At 39.6% G+C, this 14,300-nt stretch overlaps 1 protein-coding gene across 1 annotated transcript in view; it reads left to right on the forward strand.

The window, feature by feature from the left end:
• The first annotated feature begins 1,375 nt into the window (after nucleotides 1–1,375).
• Nucleotides 1,376–14,300, forward strand: part of cngb1a (cyclic nucleotide gated channel subunit beta 1a) — a 34,593-nt gene continuing 21,668 nt past the window's right edge. Inside the window, exons 1-18 of the mRNA XM_085472326.1 lie at nucleotides 1,376–1,501; nucleotides 2,058–2,097; nucleotides 2,196–2,247; nucleotides 4,267–4,369; nucleotides 5,546–5,565; nucleotides 5,681–5,695; nucleotides 5,996–6,095; nucleotides 6,555–6,579; nucleotides 6,664–6,736; nucleotides 7,316–7,416; nucleotides 7,961–8,018; nucleotides 8,369–8,398; nucleotides 8,586–8,646; nucleotides 8,745–8,772; nucleotides 11,156–11,289; nucleotides 12,232–12,329; nucleotides 12,487–12,624; nucleotides 12,813–12,854. Of these exons, the coding sequence (XP_085328452.1) occupies nucleotides 1,376–1,501; nucleotides 2,058–2,097; nucleotides 2,196–2,247; nucleotides 4,267–4,369; nucleotides 5,546–5,565; nucleotides 5,681–5,695; nucleotides 5,996–6,095; nucleotides 6,555–6,579; nucleotides 6,664–6,736; nucleotides 7,316–7,416; nucleotides 7,961–8,018; nucleotides 8,369–8,398; nucleotides 8,586–8,646; nucleotides 8,745–8,772; nucleotides 11,156–11,289; nucleotides 12,232–12,329; nucleotides 12,487–12,624; nucleotides 12,813–12,854 (1,244 nt within the window). The remainder of the gene's footprint in view (nucleotides 1,502–2,057; nucleotides 2,098–2,195; nucleotides 2,248–4,266; nucleotides 4,370–5,545; nucleotides 5,566–5,680; nucleotides 5,696–5,995; nucleotides 6,096–6,554; nucleotides 6,580–6,663; nucleotides 6,737–7,315; nucleotides 7,417–7,960; nucleotides 8,019–8,368; nucleotides 8,399–8,585; nucleotides 8,647–8,744; nucleotides 8,773–11,155; nucleotides 11,290–12,231; nucleotides 12,330–12,486; nucleotides 12,625–12,812; nucleotides 12,855–14,300) is intronic.

A 14,300-nucleotide genomic window follows, 5' to 3' on the forward strand; every position in this document is an offset into this window, starting at 1 on the left:
AAAGAAGCATAAAATGAAAGTAACTTAAAAAATATACTTAGTTACTTTACAGGATGAAAACAATGGTCCAGATTAGTTTTGATAAATCTGGTTTAACCTGAGGGTTCGATCAGTTAGGAAGCTCTCTCTTTTGGCAGTTATCTGAAAGTCTAAAAAGAATAACCAGTCAATTCGAAAAGTTCTACTGCTTTCCTAAACCAGCTGATTCGCTCACCTGGCGAAAGAGCCAACTAGCTTAGCAGCTACTTTATAGACAAAAACAAAAAGTGAGAGAGACACAGACACCATGAAGACACAGACAGATGAATCCTTAAGTTTTACTTTTTAAAGCTAGACTTGCGTATATTTAAAAAAAAAAAAAAGGTGAGTCTGTGATGTTATCTGCTAATACAACCCGGCTTGATTAGCTTTGCGACGGTAATCAAGATGCTAATTGTAGCATATGAAACCAGGCTAGCTAACCTAGCTAAATATATTAAAACTAAATATAAATATAAAAAATAAACAGCTGATTCTTTAGTGTGACTTAGTCCAACTAAACACTGAAAAAGACATTTTTAGTCGACCAACCTTTAAACTCCAGAAAAACAAAGAGACTTCAGGCTGTTAGATGAGTCCATTATTTCAATGCACGCAACATACTTTCACATTGCTGCGCCTTGATCCTGATGCCAGGTCGTCATGAGTCAGTCGGTGGTTTTTGTGGGACAGCCCTAAAATGGTAACATCTGTACCCTAAAAACACATTGCATAATGCTAACGTTGCATTTTATCACAATAATCATGCAGCTTTACCAGTTAACGCGTCAACTTTGTTCTGTGGTTGAAAACAAGCCAGATAGAGACTAATAACATAAACACAATATACTTCAGTGTTAAATTTATGGTAATGTTGTTGTATTTCATTATCAAATGCAGTGTTTTAGAATATAAATATAACATGTTCACATCTTTCCATGTTGGCTTTCCTTTTTTAGAACTGGAAAAAAGGAAAACTGACTAACAAATTAGTCAGCTTCCCAACTGGTTAATTGGCACATACCCCAATTAGAAAGTAAAAGTGCCAAACTGGAGACCAGTGTAAATGAACGTATGGCTGCAGTGAAAAGCCGTTTTGTGCTGCCAGGCCTCCTGTGGAGGATTAGGGTCAGCATCGGTCTGATCTAATTCGGACTGACACTCAGCCAGACATGATCTAAACACCATTAAGTGCAGCGGGAAGCTAATTGTGTTTGGTTTCCATGTGTCCTCATATCCACAGGCGTTTCCGTAGTGATTGTAAACACAGAGCCTGCCCTGACATGAAGAAGACGATAATATTTAGTAATAGGTTCACACTGTAATGGCTGACAGTGTCTGTTCTTCTTCTTTGAGGATGTTGAGCTGGGTGGTCAAAGTTGTTCCCCAGCCGCCTGAGCCCAAAAAATCAGAAGAACAGAAGGATGCTGCCCCGCCCCCTGCTCCTGCCCCGCCCCCTGCAGCTGCTCCGCCTCCAGTTACTGTAAGCTTTGCCCAACTAAAAAATGTTTTATTGTGTCATGTTTACGGAGCATTGTGAGGCAGAATGGGTTGTTTGCCTTAATAACTCAAATTTTTGTGCTGTTCTGGAAACCACAAGTCTGTGTGGTACCGCCACACTTTAACAAAAACACATGTTATTAACAATGTCTAATATTAAACTGAAACAACAATGTTGGTGATTGGCGGAGGTTACCGTTACTATGGAAATGTTGAGACCCATTATTTGAACCTGAAACTCATCATCAAAATCAAATATTTTTTTTAATAATCTTGATTCAGCTTGGAGCTAATTGGCTTGTTTCAAGGCTTAAAACTCTTTTTTCTGAAACTGATCAGAGAAAATGAACAGGAAATTCACTACGGTCACTGTCAAATCCATATGGACTATCATGATTCTGTAAACTATGGTGTTGAAGTGTGTGTGCTAAATGTCCATCATGATACTAATACTTTTATCCAGAAGTAGTATTTGCACTGTTACTTTTTATGCATTATTTTAGTTAAATATATATAAGATGACTTTGTGTGTTAAACAGGAGAAGAAAGTGAAGTTTCAAGATGAAGTCAAAAGTGAAAGTAAGATCATTCACATGCAAATCGTTTAACTTTGTGTAGCTCAGTCGGCATCTTTGTTTTTTAAAAATATTAAACATATATCAATGTTTGACTGACAGCACCAAAAGCTGAAAAACCAATGCAGGAACCTCAGACAGGAGCGGAGAATGGGTAAGTTATAACCTGCAAATATACCACACAAGACACAATGTTTAAACTTAAACACAATGTTAAACCTAAACTATACAAAAGGAGCCAGCAGTGCAGCTCATATTTTCCTCCTTATTTCCTGAAACCTTTCCTCATAGTTGCATAAAAATTAGTTGTTATTTATACGCAAGTTACAACTGTATTTCCAGCAAATCCCAACACACACTGGTTTTATTTATAAGGACAAATATTTTTCCAAATGAGTTTATTTGTTTGGAAAAGTACACATGAACAGTATTATAACAAACATTATGGTACAACTGATAAATATACAACTCTGAGTTCCCAGTTCAAGCTATGGCTGATAGCTACATTAGCCTAAACTGCTGCTAAATTAGCTGAAATCTAATGCTAACCTAGTCCTTCAAAGATAACTGAAAAACTAATTTTCCTCTGAATTTTCTTAATACTTCTATAGAAAAAATAGCTGGATATTTATGACATTTTATAAAATGTTTTTTTTTATTGTTTTTATTTTTATTATTATTTTTCAGTAAAACCTAACTTAAAGGTTTTATTAATCCTAAAACCTAATATTATACAGATTTACTAATGAGTACTAATAGCTCTAAAATTCCTGTTTGATTCAGCTGTTAGACTTTATTAACAGTTACCGTATTTTTCGGCCTATAAGGCGCACTTAAAATCCTTTAATTTTCTCAAAAATCAACAGTGCCCCTTATAATCCGGTGCGCCTTATATAAGAATTCTGGTTGTGCTTACTGACCTCGAACTGATTTTATGTGCTACACGGCACTCAAAAATCTTTCAAAAAAATGTTTTAGTACGACTTTGGTAAGCTATGAAGCCGCACCGCTTGATGGATTGTTGGAGCATTACGGCTGCCATAGTCAGGAGCCTCGCAGAGTAATCTGGATCCAAAACTCCGTCCGCTTCAGGTCCCAAAGTCAAACGAACACTGCAGCATCACTGAGAGTTACAAACTGTCTAAATTCTTTCATCTGTAATAAAATGATCAGCGTTGCTGCTTTACCAGGTGTAACAATTAAGTTTAAAATCCAGGCATCCATGAAAACAGGATTTATTAAATTTAACAGAGTTAGAAGTTAGCAGGAAGTTAGCTCGCTAGCTTCCACCTGAGCATGATATAGCACGTTCTGACTGAGAGATTTCTGAAACAATTCAAACGTACAGCTCTGCTACCACTTCCAACATAAATGAAGACAGAAAACTAAACAGTAGTGACGTTTGTAGGGTTACTGAAGTTGGGCTAGCTGGTATATAATGATGTGCTACGTGGTGGCTAGCGGCACAGCTATGTTAGCATAACATAAACACCGTGAAGCTGGTGGATAAACACTAACTTTTTTCCATTCAATAAAAGTTAACGTGAGGGTTCCCGATCATTAGGGACAAATGCCAAACTTCAGTCAGGAGAACAACTGAGATAATCCATCCACAATACAAGTTAGTCTTTAATATACTGCAATAACATGGGAATAGAGCAGCTGTGAGAGAATTCAATATTAATGAATCATTGGTACAGAAGTGGAGGAAGCAAGAAGAACTAGTTGAGTAAAGTGTTTTGTTTTGCTCCTTATAATCCGGTGTGCCTTATGGTCCAAAAATACAGTACTACACGATGGAAACATGATGTTAATGATCGAGTCTTCACTGTGAATGTCTCATAGTTTAATTTTATCTGTGATAATACTCCCCTGGAGAATGCACCATTAGCTTGCTAAGAGACTTTTCCCTTCTTAATGATTTTAGTACCTTTTTTCTTACCTCTGACTCCAGTGAGGGAAGTAACCAGGGACATTTTCCTTGTACACACTAAAGATTAAATATCTCTTTATGTTTTTCAGCCTTTAAACAAGTTGCATAATTTCAGTAGCATTTTTGATTTTGAGCCCTGATTATATTTCGGTTCAGTGTTACTTTAGAAGGGGAAAAAAATCTTTGCTTTGTTCCAGGAGAGTGAATAAAAAGCCTGAATTTAAACGTTTACATCCTCAGCCCAGCAGCTGGGTCTCAGAGTGGCATGCTGACGTGGATCAGCGGCGCTTTGCCTCAACCCGCAGTCTCACCGAAAATGAGCCGAGCAAACTCCACTGCCAAGGTGAGGTCCTGATAAACGACCCTGGGTCTGACGCAGAGTCAGACTCAAGCTTCATTTTTCAAAAAGATAAGTCTGTGAGGTTTTCATAAACATCAGATGAAATCTCTGTTGGTTTACAAGGTGGCAGTCCTGATTTTAGCCCTTAGTCAGTTTTTCAGTTTTTCAGATTTAGATTTTCAAAAAACAGAAAATTGATCGCAGCTTACACACACAGAGCCACTAGTCACAAACACTGTTGCATGTCAAGGTAGAGATCGACAACAATGAGGTCAATAAATAAATAAATACATTAAAAGTAAGATAAAAACTAGAATACAAGGAGAAATGTCTAAAAATGATCAACTACATAATCATTTTCTTTGTTATTGACACATTTAACTCCAGATAGTTATCATCACACCACTTTACAAATTCAGGTAAAACGGGATCACAGTGCTCTGTTCTCATAAGACGTCCTGCAGATGTCGGTGTACATAATAAAAAGAAGATGTGCCAGAACAAAGCCCTGAGGTGAACCAGAGCTTCACACAATCCCACTGGACATTTGTCCGTTAACAAGGACCTGGACAGACTCGCGCTCTCGCACAAATATGAGGCTGCATCTTGTTAAAAGCAGAGGAGAAATCAGCAAACGGAAGTCTTGCATAATAATGATACTTTTTAAAATCTCACTAGTGGTTTAAGTGTGCTGTGAACCTTCCAGAACATAAACTGTTCCTTCTTTTAATAATAGGAGTCACAAAAAGACAAAAATAAACAGAAGCAGAGACACAAAGAGACCACTTACAGTCAGAAACTGATCTCTTTTCTTCTGCTGACTTATATTCTCCAAGCATGATCGACTCTTCTAGTGTCCAGACCTGACCTGACCCTGAATGCTCACTATCTTTATAATTGGCTAACAATCTCACCATAACAGTTTCCCAGGATTATACCTGTAGTCCTTCCTGAAAGCTTCATCTGAACCCCACACCTGCTTGATGTCTCTCTGAAAGCGCTCGTAGGGCCAGTTTGAGAAGTTAGTTTGTGATTCAGAAAACGCTGATGTTTTTACGAGTCTTGGTCTGATCGATTTGAACATCTGCTGCAGCTGGATCCAGCAGTTCTTTCAGGTCCAGCTCTTTTATTGTTCTCATAGTGTTTCCTTCTCTTTTCACTCATGCTGCCTACTCACAGGAGGAAGTTGAACCAGCCAGGTAAACAGCTGTGTGTGAAACAGCTCTGTGTTCAGTCTCGTGATATTTGTGTAGAAGCCGGAAACGTCAGAACTGTTAGACTCAGTAATGGACTTTGCATTTTCTGCCCTGACAGTAAACCCGAAGACGAGTGAGTAACCACCATAATAAAAACTAAATACTAATCTGATTCATAAGCCGATCAGCAGGCATATTGCCAAATAGTGAGCAGCTTGAAAAGCCTATCAATGAGCGGAATGCCAAATAGTGAGCAGCTTATCAAAGGCAGGATGCCAGAGATCGAGATTCTTTACGAAAAGCACCAATAGATCAGATGCCAGATAGCGAGCTCCTGTTTAATCCTTCATTAAGCTTCGCTGGATCTTCTGCAGCGCCTCCTAGTGTCCCGTAAAATCCCTCTCACAGTTATTAATGCATGTTTCTTCCTTAGCAAAGGGATGATTGCCTGGATATCTCAGGGTCTGGAGAAGGTTGTTCCTCAGCCTGAGTTGAAGAGCAAAGAGCCGCCCACAGCTGAGCAGCCGGCAGAGGTACGCCAGCACTGACTGATGGACTCCAGCAGCTTCATCTGAAAGCTGTTCATGTCTCGGCCAAGTTACTCCTGGCCAGTCCTTAATTGCACCTAAGCAGTCAGCATATTAAGTATCTGACCAAACCCGGCCATCGACTGTCAGCTAAAGTTATTAAAGCTAATTTACATCTCTGATTTCAATTTTATTTTAAACAAAAACACACATCTGACTCTGGAGTGTTTAGATCATTAATAGTTCTTTTTTTTAAAGTTCTGCTAAAGTCCAACATCCACCACAATCATTTAAAGAAATCCTGAACACAATCTGAAACCCCAACAGTGTGTGGAAAGCTAAAAGTAATCTTAAACATTGGGAAATCATTGATTACAGATTCTGCAGTGTTTCCATCTCCATGATCATATTTTTAGCTTTTACCAAAAATATTCCTGCTTTGGTTACATGCTTGTTTCTCCTCAGGTGCGTCAGGCTGCACCTGCTCCAGGTGAGAACAGACCTGAATATGTTTGCAGACACGGACTGGATTTTAGCTGCTGCTCAGTCAATCATCAGTTTCCTTGTCTTTCAGCTGCAGAGCCTCCGGTTACTGTGGTGGAGGTGAAACCGGACCGAGATGACAAAACTGAAAACAAGCCACCGAGGTCAGCGTCCTGTTTTACAACATTATCTTTCCTTTAAATAAGCGTCTGTGTTTTATTAAGATGCAGGGGCGGACAGAACTATTTATACATTAGATCAGCGGTCCCCAACCCCCGGGCCATTTGGTACCGGGCCACTAGGGCTGAGGCTCAGGTGTGAAATTCATGGTTTTCAAGATTTTTATCGTTTTTTAATTTTATTTTTTAAATGTCTTTATTGTTAACTCTGTTTCCCCAGGTCTTTTCCTTGTGTTATGAATAAATCTTTTTTGTGGTACTGGTTCTGGTTTTATTTTGTTGTATTTATCTTTGACACCTTAAAGGCCGGTCCGTGAAAATATTGTCTGGCATAAAAGGTTGTGGACCGCTGCATCAGATGTTAGAGGTGAGAGATGGATGGGTAAATGAGACTCAGGTGAAGATAATTAAGCAAAACAAGAAGTAAAACTTGAGATAGACAGAGGAGAAAATGAGACAAACAAGACATAAACAGAAGGTTAACACAAAGAAACAGAACTCAGCCACCTCACAGGAGCTAACTGTTCATGTGATATTTCAATCTGCCTGTGTTCTTACTCACAGCATGATAGACTGGATCAAACAGGGCATCGAGAAGGTGGTTCCTCAGCCAGAGATCCATGTTCGCTCAAAAACGGAGGCTGAAGCTCCAGCTCCAGCTAAAGGTATCTTTACTTCTCATTCAGCCACAAATCATCATTATAGACCTATTTAGCTCAGAGATTTTCTTTCATGTTGTGGTGGTAAATATTTGATTTGAACTGCTTTGCTTGGTTGAGCTCACCTGAAACATCATGTTCTGCTGACAGCTGGAGAAAAGAGAGTACTTATTCTTTCTAAAACAAACATTTGGACATTTAATCACCTTCGACTGGCTGTACTTTTGTGATATTTGGTCCTGGTTGAAAACACAGAGGTCAGCATAGTTGTAGATAACCTTCACAAAAACCAATAGAATCAGCATTTTATGGAAATACATGTTTAGATATTATTCAGCAAGAAAATCTTTACGAACTGATGACAGCTTTCTGATTTTTTTTTAACTATAAATGCAGTTGCTAACAGCAGTGTAAGCTGCGTCCAACATCTGTAATTCTACTTAGCCTCTTTCTGCCAGATGCCTTTTCTTGGACATGTAAAACTTTAGGATTCAGTGATGCCGTTTTGTAAAATTGTGCTAATATGATTTGCTCCTCCCCTTTTAAACAGCTGAAGCTCCGCCTCCAGCTCCTCCACCTGTCCCCAAACCAGCCCCAGAGACCGAGAAGTGAGTCAAACCTTTGTCACGGTGTTGTGTCCTGTTTTAAAGTCTTTAAAAGGGAATCAGGCCCTGCGGAATGATCTATTTTACTCTAAATTGGACCATAATTTACAAAATGAGCATCATGTTTCATTCGGTAAGATTTAAAACTAGTGATTGAGACCATAAACTCACCGGAAGGTGTTACTTAGCTCAGAGATCAGGTGAGCAGGAAGTACATTTTCTCACAGCCTTCTACAAAATCATGCCAGAGGAGTCGCCCCCTGCTGGTTATTAGGAAGAATGCAGGTTTAAGGCAGCTTTGCTTGATTTTTCAAAGCTGGAAGCTCAGGTCTCTCCTACTTTTGTCCTCACAGGTCCACCAAGGAAGCCGAGGAGCCACCAAAGTAAGTGGAAACATGTTTATGTTGAGATAGAAAAGTATTTTGTCCTTGTTAGCAGGGAAGCTAGCGTTAGTCCAGACAGAAGAAAAGCAGTTCAGCGTCAGGTTTGGTCCTGAAAACCAAACAAACCATACCTCCATGATTCTATGCGGATGTTGACTGTAGTCAACTCTTCTTGTTGTTCTTCCAGCATGATGGGCTGGATCGTCAATGGGATCGGTCGCATGTTGCCTCAGCCCGTGCAGAAGTCGGTGAGTTGCTGTTACACGACGCTCAGCTCTCGCAAACATGCCATAAAATTCCAGTTAGGTCAGGTGACCTGAAGGTGTCATCTGTTTCCTTCATACAGGATGCAGGAAATGACGAGGTGCAGACCAGTAAGTACAACAACAAACCAACATCAGAGTTGCATCACACTCAGTTGTGAGTTTATTAGTGGCCAATTGTACGATGAGCAGCTTGGACAGAAAATACTGAGATACAGATAATTTACATCCATCCATCCCAAAGGGAACAATACAACAGGAAACGCAGCTCGATGATCCGATATAAATGCACGTGAAAAGGAGACTTTTTATATGCTGTAGCTTGTTTTGAGCAGCCACCACTGACACATGAAGATCCCAATATAGACTTTCTGAAGTTGGCTGAAAGTTGGTTATAGAAATCATGCTGACTGAAAACCTGGTTCATCCTTACACTGTGACTCTTGGAGTGGGTGTAAAATGCATTTGGTTGTTTGGATGCCTTCATTAAATATACTAAAGTTCTATATAAAAACATTTACTGATTTAATAGAAGTGAGGTGGGAAATTTCTCGCGTTTCATTGTTACAACCAAACTTTTCGATGACAAACACCCTAAACCGAGCTACAGATTTAAGTCAATTAAAAAGTAATTTTCTTACTACATCTATTTTTTTAGAAGACCCCATTTATATTATTCTGTGACACGTGCACTGGCGAATTGATTGATTGGTTAGTGGTAGGTCAGGGGTTGGTGTCAGTGATGAGGCAGACTGTAACTGGGCTGCTCTTCTCCTTCTGTTTCAGGGGGGAAAGGCGGACAGAGCCCCTTAAAATAAAAGGAGAAGGAAGAGCGGGACAGAGTCGCTCACACTGACACTGACAGCAGCAGACACTTTAACTGACTGACGGACACTCAGAGCTGTTTGCGCACAGCTACGGCAAGATTCAGTCCTGTAGCGCTCACAAAGCTGCACTGCTTTTGTTTTGCACAGCCATCGTGCGGAACTTAAACTTAGAAAAGGGGCACAATTGTATGATTTTATTCAAGGGGACTCATTCTGCTTCTGCTCCCTGTTTTGATTGTTTGACTCTAACAGAGTAGCTTTGCATGATTCAAAGTCCAAAATAATCCTTTGTCTCACACCGGGTCGTTGTTCATTCACAAAGTTCTTTCTTTGTCTAAAACATTATGTTAGCTCCTCCCCCTTTCTTATGATAAGCTGCCCTTTATAAGGTGGGCGGGGCATCCGTGTCTGAGATGACCATATTAGGGTTAATCTCACTCTTTGCCCATGTTTAATATGAACTTCCACCATCTGAACAGGAGATATTTGAAGGAAAACAAACAAAAAGCAGAATATGTCCCCTTTAATGAACACCAGTTATGATTAGGAAGTCTTTATTGCTATGCTCTGTTTAAAGTCCAAGCCTTTGGTGCCCCTTCATACTGGGAACTCTGGATTGCTGGTAGTCCACGTCAACTGCTTGCTTGGTAAAGGGGACCAGTTGTTCTCATTTCCAGCTCTTTAATCTTTTAATCCTGGAACTTAACCAGAGTAACTTGGCAAGATTCTCAGGTGAAAATAATTCTTATTTATCGTATATTGCCCCTTTATGTAGTTTCCTGTCTGAAACTAGCTGCTTTAGCTCCCGTCTCTTCAAGGTACCCATCTCTAAAAGCCCAATGCCTTCTGATTGCCTGACTTATGGAAGCCTACAGAGGGGCAGCACCTTGTGTTTTTGAGATGTACTGCCTGTACGTCATGAGGGTGCTGTTCCTGTAGCAAGTGACTTCTGCGTAGTCTTTGAAACTTTGAATACAAATAAACATAAATATGTTTATTCATATTAAAATGATACCAGCCAGAAACTGAGGTAAAGCACAACTGGTCCCCTTTGAAGGTTTTTGCTAAATCATTGCAGACGACTACAAAGGAAGCCTTTTGCTTAATATTCATTATAATAAAGACATTATTTGGAAAAAAGGTGTCTGTTGTGTTGTTGTTATAAACCTGAAAAGGGCAATAGACCTATCAATCAACCAACCAATCAATCAGTTATCAACTGTTCAAAAATCTAATCATTTCTAGCAACTTAAGCTTTTTTAGGACTCAAAGCACATTTATTTCTAAATTCTTCAATTAAAATATTTATTTCAGACATGCCAGTTAAGTAGCAGGTGCTTAAATACTTCACAATATGGATCAAAAGGAGCCGTTTGAAAATCTAGACGTTCTAATAATTAAACCCGCACATCTAAAACAAATGAAAATGCAGTTACTCAGTATGAATTACCTGAATTACCCCAAACACAGTCCATTTCTTTACTTTAACCTTTTTAAAGCAAAAGTTTCATACTAGCCATCTGTTAGGATTACTAGATTGATGTATGTTTCTTATTACAACCTTTTAAATGAATACTCCAGCTTTTACTGCACCTTCTTGGAGACTTCTAAACACATAAATATAGAGAAAGTCTTCAGCCCTGTTCTTCCTGCCATGTGCCATTCAGTCAGTATCATACAGAAGAACACAGACCTGGTGCTGGAGGACATTGAACAGGAAGAAGTCAAGGAAACAAAGCCGGAGGTGAAGGAAGAGCCACAGCTGGAGAAGAAAGAGGATGTGAAGCCATCCAAAAAGGAGGTGAGCCTGACCTGACCGCATGATTGTAACACACAGCTCTGAGCCACACCAGTGTAATATGCTCACTATGAACATAAGTATTTTAAATCAAATTGTAGTTCTGCCACAGGTAACATGGTACTAACATGGTACTAACCCATGTGGAAGAATGGTATGGTAGCAGCTCTGCAGTCGTAGTCCCAGAAAGGCATGACAGCACTTCAGTTACCAGTACATGTCCTTCAGGATATCAGTATCCCAATGCCATGGGACAATCAACATGGTAGTACCAGTGTAGGCACTGTGTCTATTTATATGGTACCATGTTTGGTATTATGGTTTCACAGTAACTACAGGGCACTCTACTATGGTAGCACCAAAGTAATGGCAGCACTTCTATTACCACTGTAGTAAAGATTGTAGATGGTGTATAAACTTTTGTCCTTAAGAACAAGGGTCCAATAACCCCAGTGGCATTTGGAAGGATAAGTGTTAATACCAGTGCTGGTACTGTGGCCATCTAAATGTTACCACGGTCATTTTTGAATTAACACTTTCAGTGGGAAACTGGTACTACCAGAATAAGTTATTTAGTAAGCACTTTAGGTACTGCAGCACTTCAAATACCACTGTAGTACTGGTTGTACCATAGTATGTTTTGCAGACCCAGGATACCAGTATTCCAGTACCATGGCAAAAGTGAAATGGCAGGAGAACTGTAAACACTGTGGTAAATAGTGTGATATATGACAGCAGTCCCCAACCTTTTTTGCGCCATGGACCGGTTTATGTCTGACAATGTTTTCAGAATCAGACTCCAGTCTCAGCACTATGGGGAAGGATAAGGTAATACTAACAAAGGCCTTGTGTAAATGTTATCATGGTGCTACCAGAGTTCATTAGGTGACTGATGACTGCTCGAGTGAACTGTTGCTAAGTAACTAAAATCATGGCTGGTTGCAGACTGGAGATGCAGAATCACAGGTGGATGAGTTGAGTCCACTGATTGACAGCATCAAAAAGGAGGCTGGAGAGGCAGTCCTAGCTCACATGGAGGAAAGGTTAGCCTCAGTCTTTTGTCTCATATGTGCAATAAGGATGATGATGATGATGATGATGTCTCTTGGGCGTTCTTGGGGAGCAATTTTAGCAAGATGTCTTTGTTATTTAAGTCACATAAATTCTTCTATCCATGACTATTGATTGATCTTGTTACAGGCTGCAGCAGGAGCGTCTGGAGGCAGCTCGTGTGGCCGAGGAGATGGCCAGAAAGGCAGCGGAGGAGGCAGTCCGCCAGCTCGAGGTGGAGCATTCAGCTAAGATTGTAATAGAAACACTACCAGAGTCCAATGAACAGTAAGTAACATCAATTCAAAACATCACGCATGAGCAGCGCCATGGCAAAGTGCTCTAACCTATGAGCTTATTGGGATTTATCAAAAAAGATCCTTGTTGTATCTCAAACATCTGAGCAGTAGTATGATAAACAGAAAACAATCCAACGTGACCTGAAACCTCGAATTGCTCCTGTTTGCTTTGAACAGGCTGCCCAATATCCTGGAAGAAGAAAATGAGGATGATCCAGAGTAAGTTTCCTTTGGTGAAGCCCAAATAACAATGCTGTGGGTCTTACATGCTGCTTTTGTGCTCCTAGCTTAGGCTGCTGCAGCTTTTATATCACCTGAAAGTGATGGGACAGGTGAGACAATGTTCTTATCTCAAACACAATCCACATAGCACTTTATATTCCAAGTGTTGGGTTGAACAGTGTGTTAAATAACTTACATGCTACTGCTGAACTCCTATCAGCAACATGTACGCTTTCATGAAAAGAGAAATTTCCCAGCTCTCTTTGATGCCTTTAACAACAGGCTGGTTTCTCTCATCTTTGATTGCACTCAAATCAAAGGATGCCACATTAGCTAGCAACATTAGATAACAATAACTAGAAAAAAATCTTTTTCATCTAATGAATGCTGTCTAGCCAAATTGAAGTGTGGGGAAATGAGGATTATCGTCAGCAGAGCATTTTATTGATGGGGGCTCTTTGATTGAAAGCTGTCAATCTTGGCTAATATAAGCAAACACTAGCTTACTTGTTAGTCTTAAAGATTTGTAAGCTACCTCACACACCTCACTCCCAGGGCTGTTTGTGCAGATAAATTAGTTTTTTCTAAGTTACTTTATCAGCTAACATTAGCTAACATATTTAGCTAATAGTGTTATATTTAGCTAATAACACAGCTAATATATTTCTGTAGATAGCTATGTAAGCTAAGTTAGCTAGCTAGCTAACCGTAGTGTCCTCAAGTTACTACTTGAGAAAATCGCTGGAATGTAAATGCTTATTGGCTAGTTGGCTACATCTAAGTTAAAAACAACTGCTAACACTAACTAGTACTACATGTAACATTATACTGTACTGACCTTAGCCAACAGTAAGTCATGTAACAACACAAAGCCAAGGTGTATGGCATCAATGTCACTGTACAGGACATACAGGTCATACAGACCCCTGATGTCGGTGTGTCATTCATAACAGCTGTTTTTATGTCACGCCATCTGTAAGATCCTTCCCTGAACACTGACCTTCCACATCAGTCAGGTTCCGCAAACCAGTCGACTAGTTATTAAATGTCAAAAAAAATAAAACCTTGAAAAATTCCAACTTCTATATGTTATAATTATGAGAACATCTAAAACAATTAGAGCACGAAATCGTAAAAATACTATACATTCAGGTCCCATTCAAAGAACAGGCTGTTGGAATAGGAAGCGTTATTGTTGGATTCAGCCTGTTTTTCTTTAAATTGATAGAAAATTGATTTGAGATCGCTGCTGTCGCTCTGTGCGACTTGTTTCTGTTCTTGTAGAGTTATGAAATATTTTATCAACATTTTCAACATAAGGCCTCCAAAGGTTTGCTGTGTGCATATCCATGTGTCCATGGATAACAGTAGTGTAGTTTGTGGACAGTTTCTGCTGGTCTAGCCTTTTTAGTTTATAGTTTAACAGCAGGCTTCATCTTCATG

This window comes from Copadichromis virginalis, linkage group LG1, assembly GCF_057382275.1.
Source record: "Copadichromis virginalis isolate Kocher_CV1m ecotype Utaka linkage group LG1, C_Virginalis_male_GT1.1, whole genome shotgun sequence".
NCBI classification, from domain to species: Eukaryota; Metazoa; Chordata; class Actinopteri; order Cichliformes; family Cichlidae; genus Copadichromis; species Copadichromis virginalis.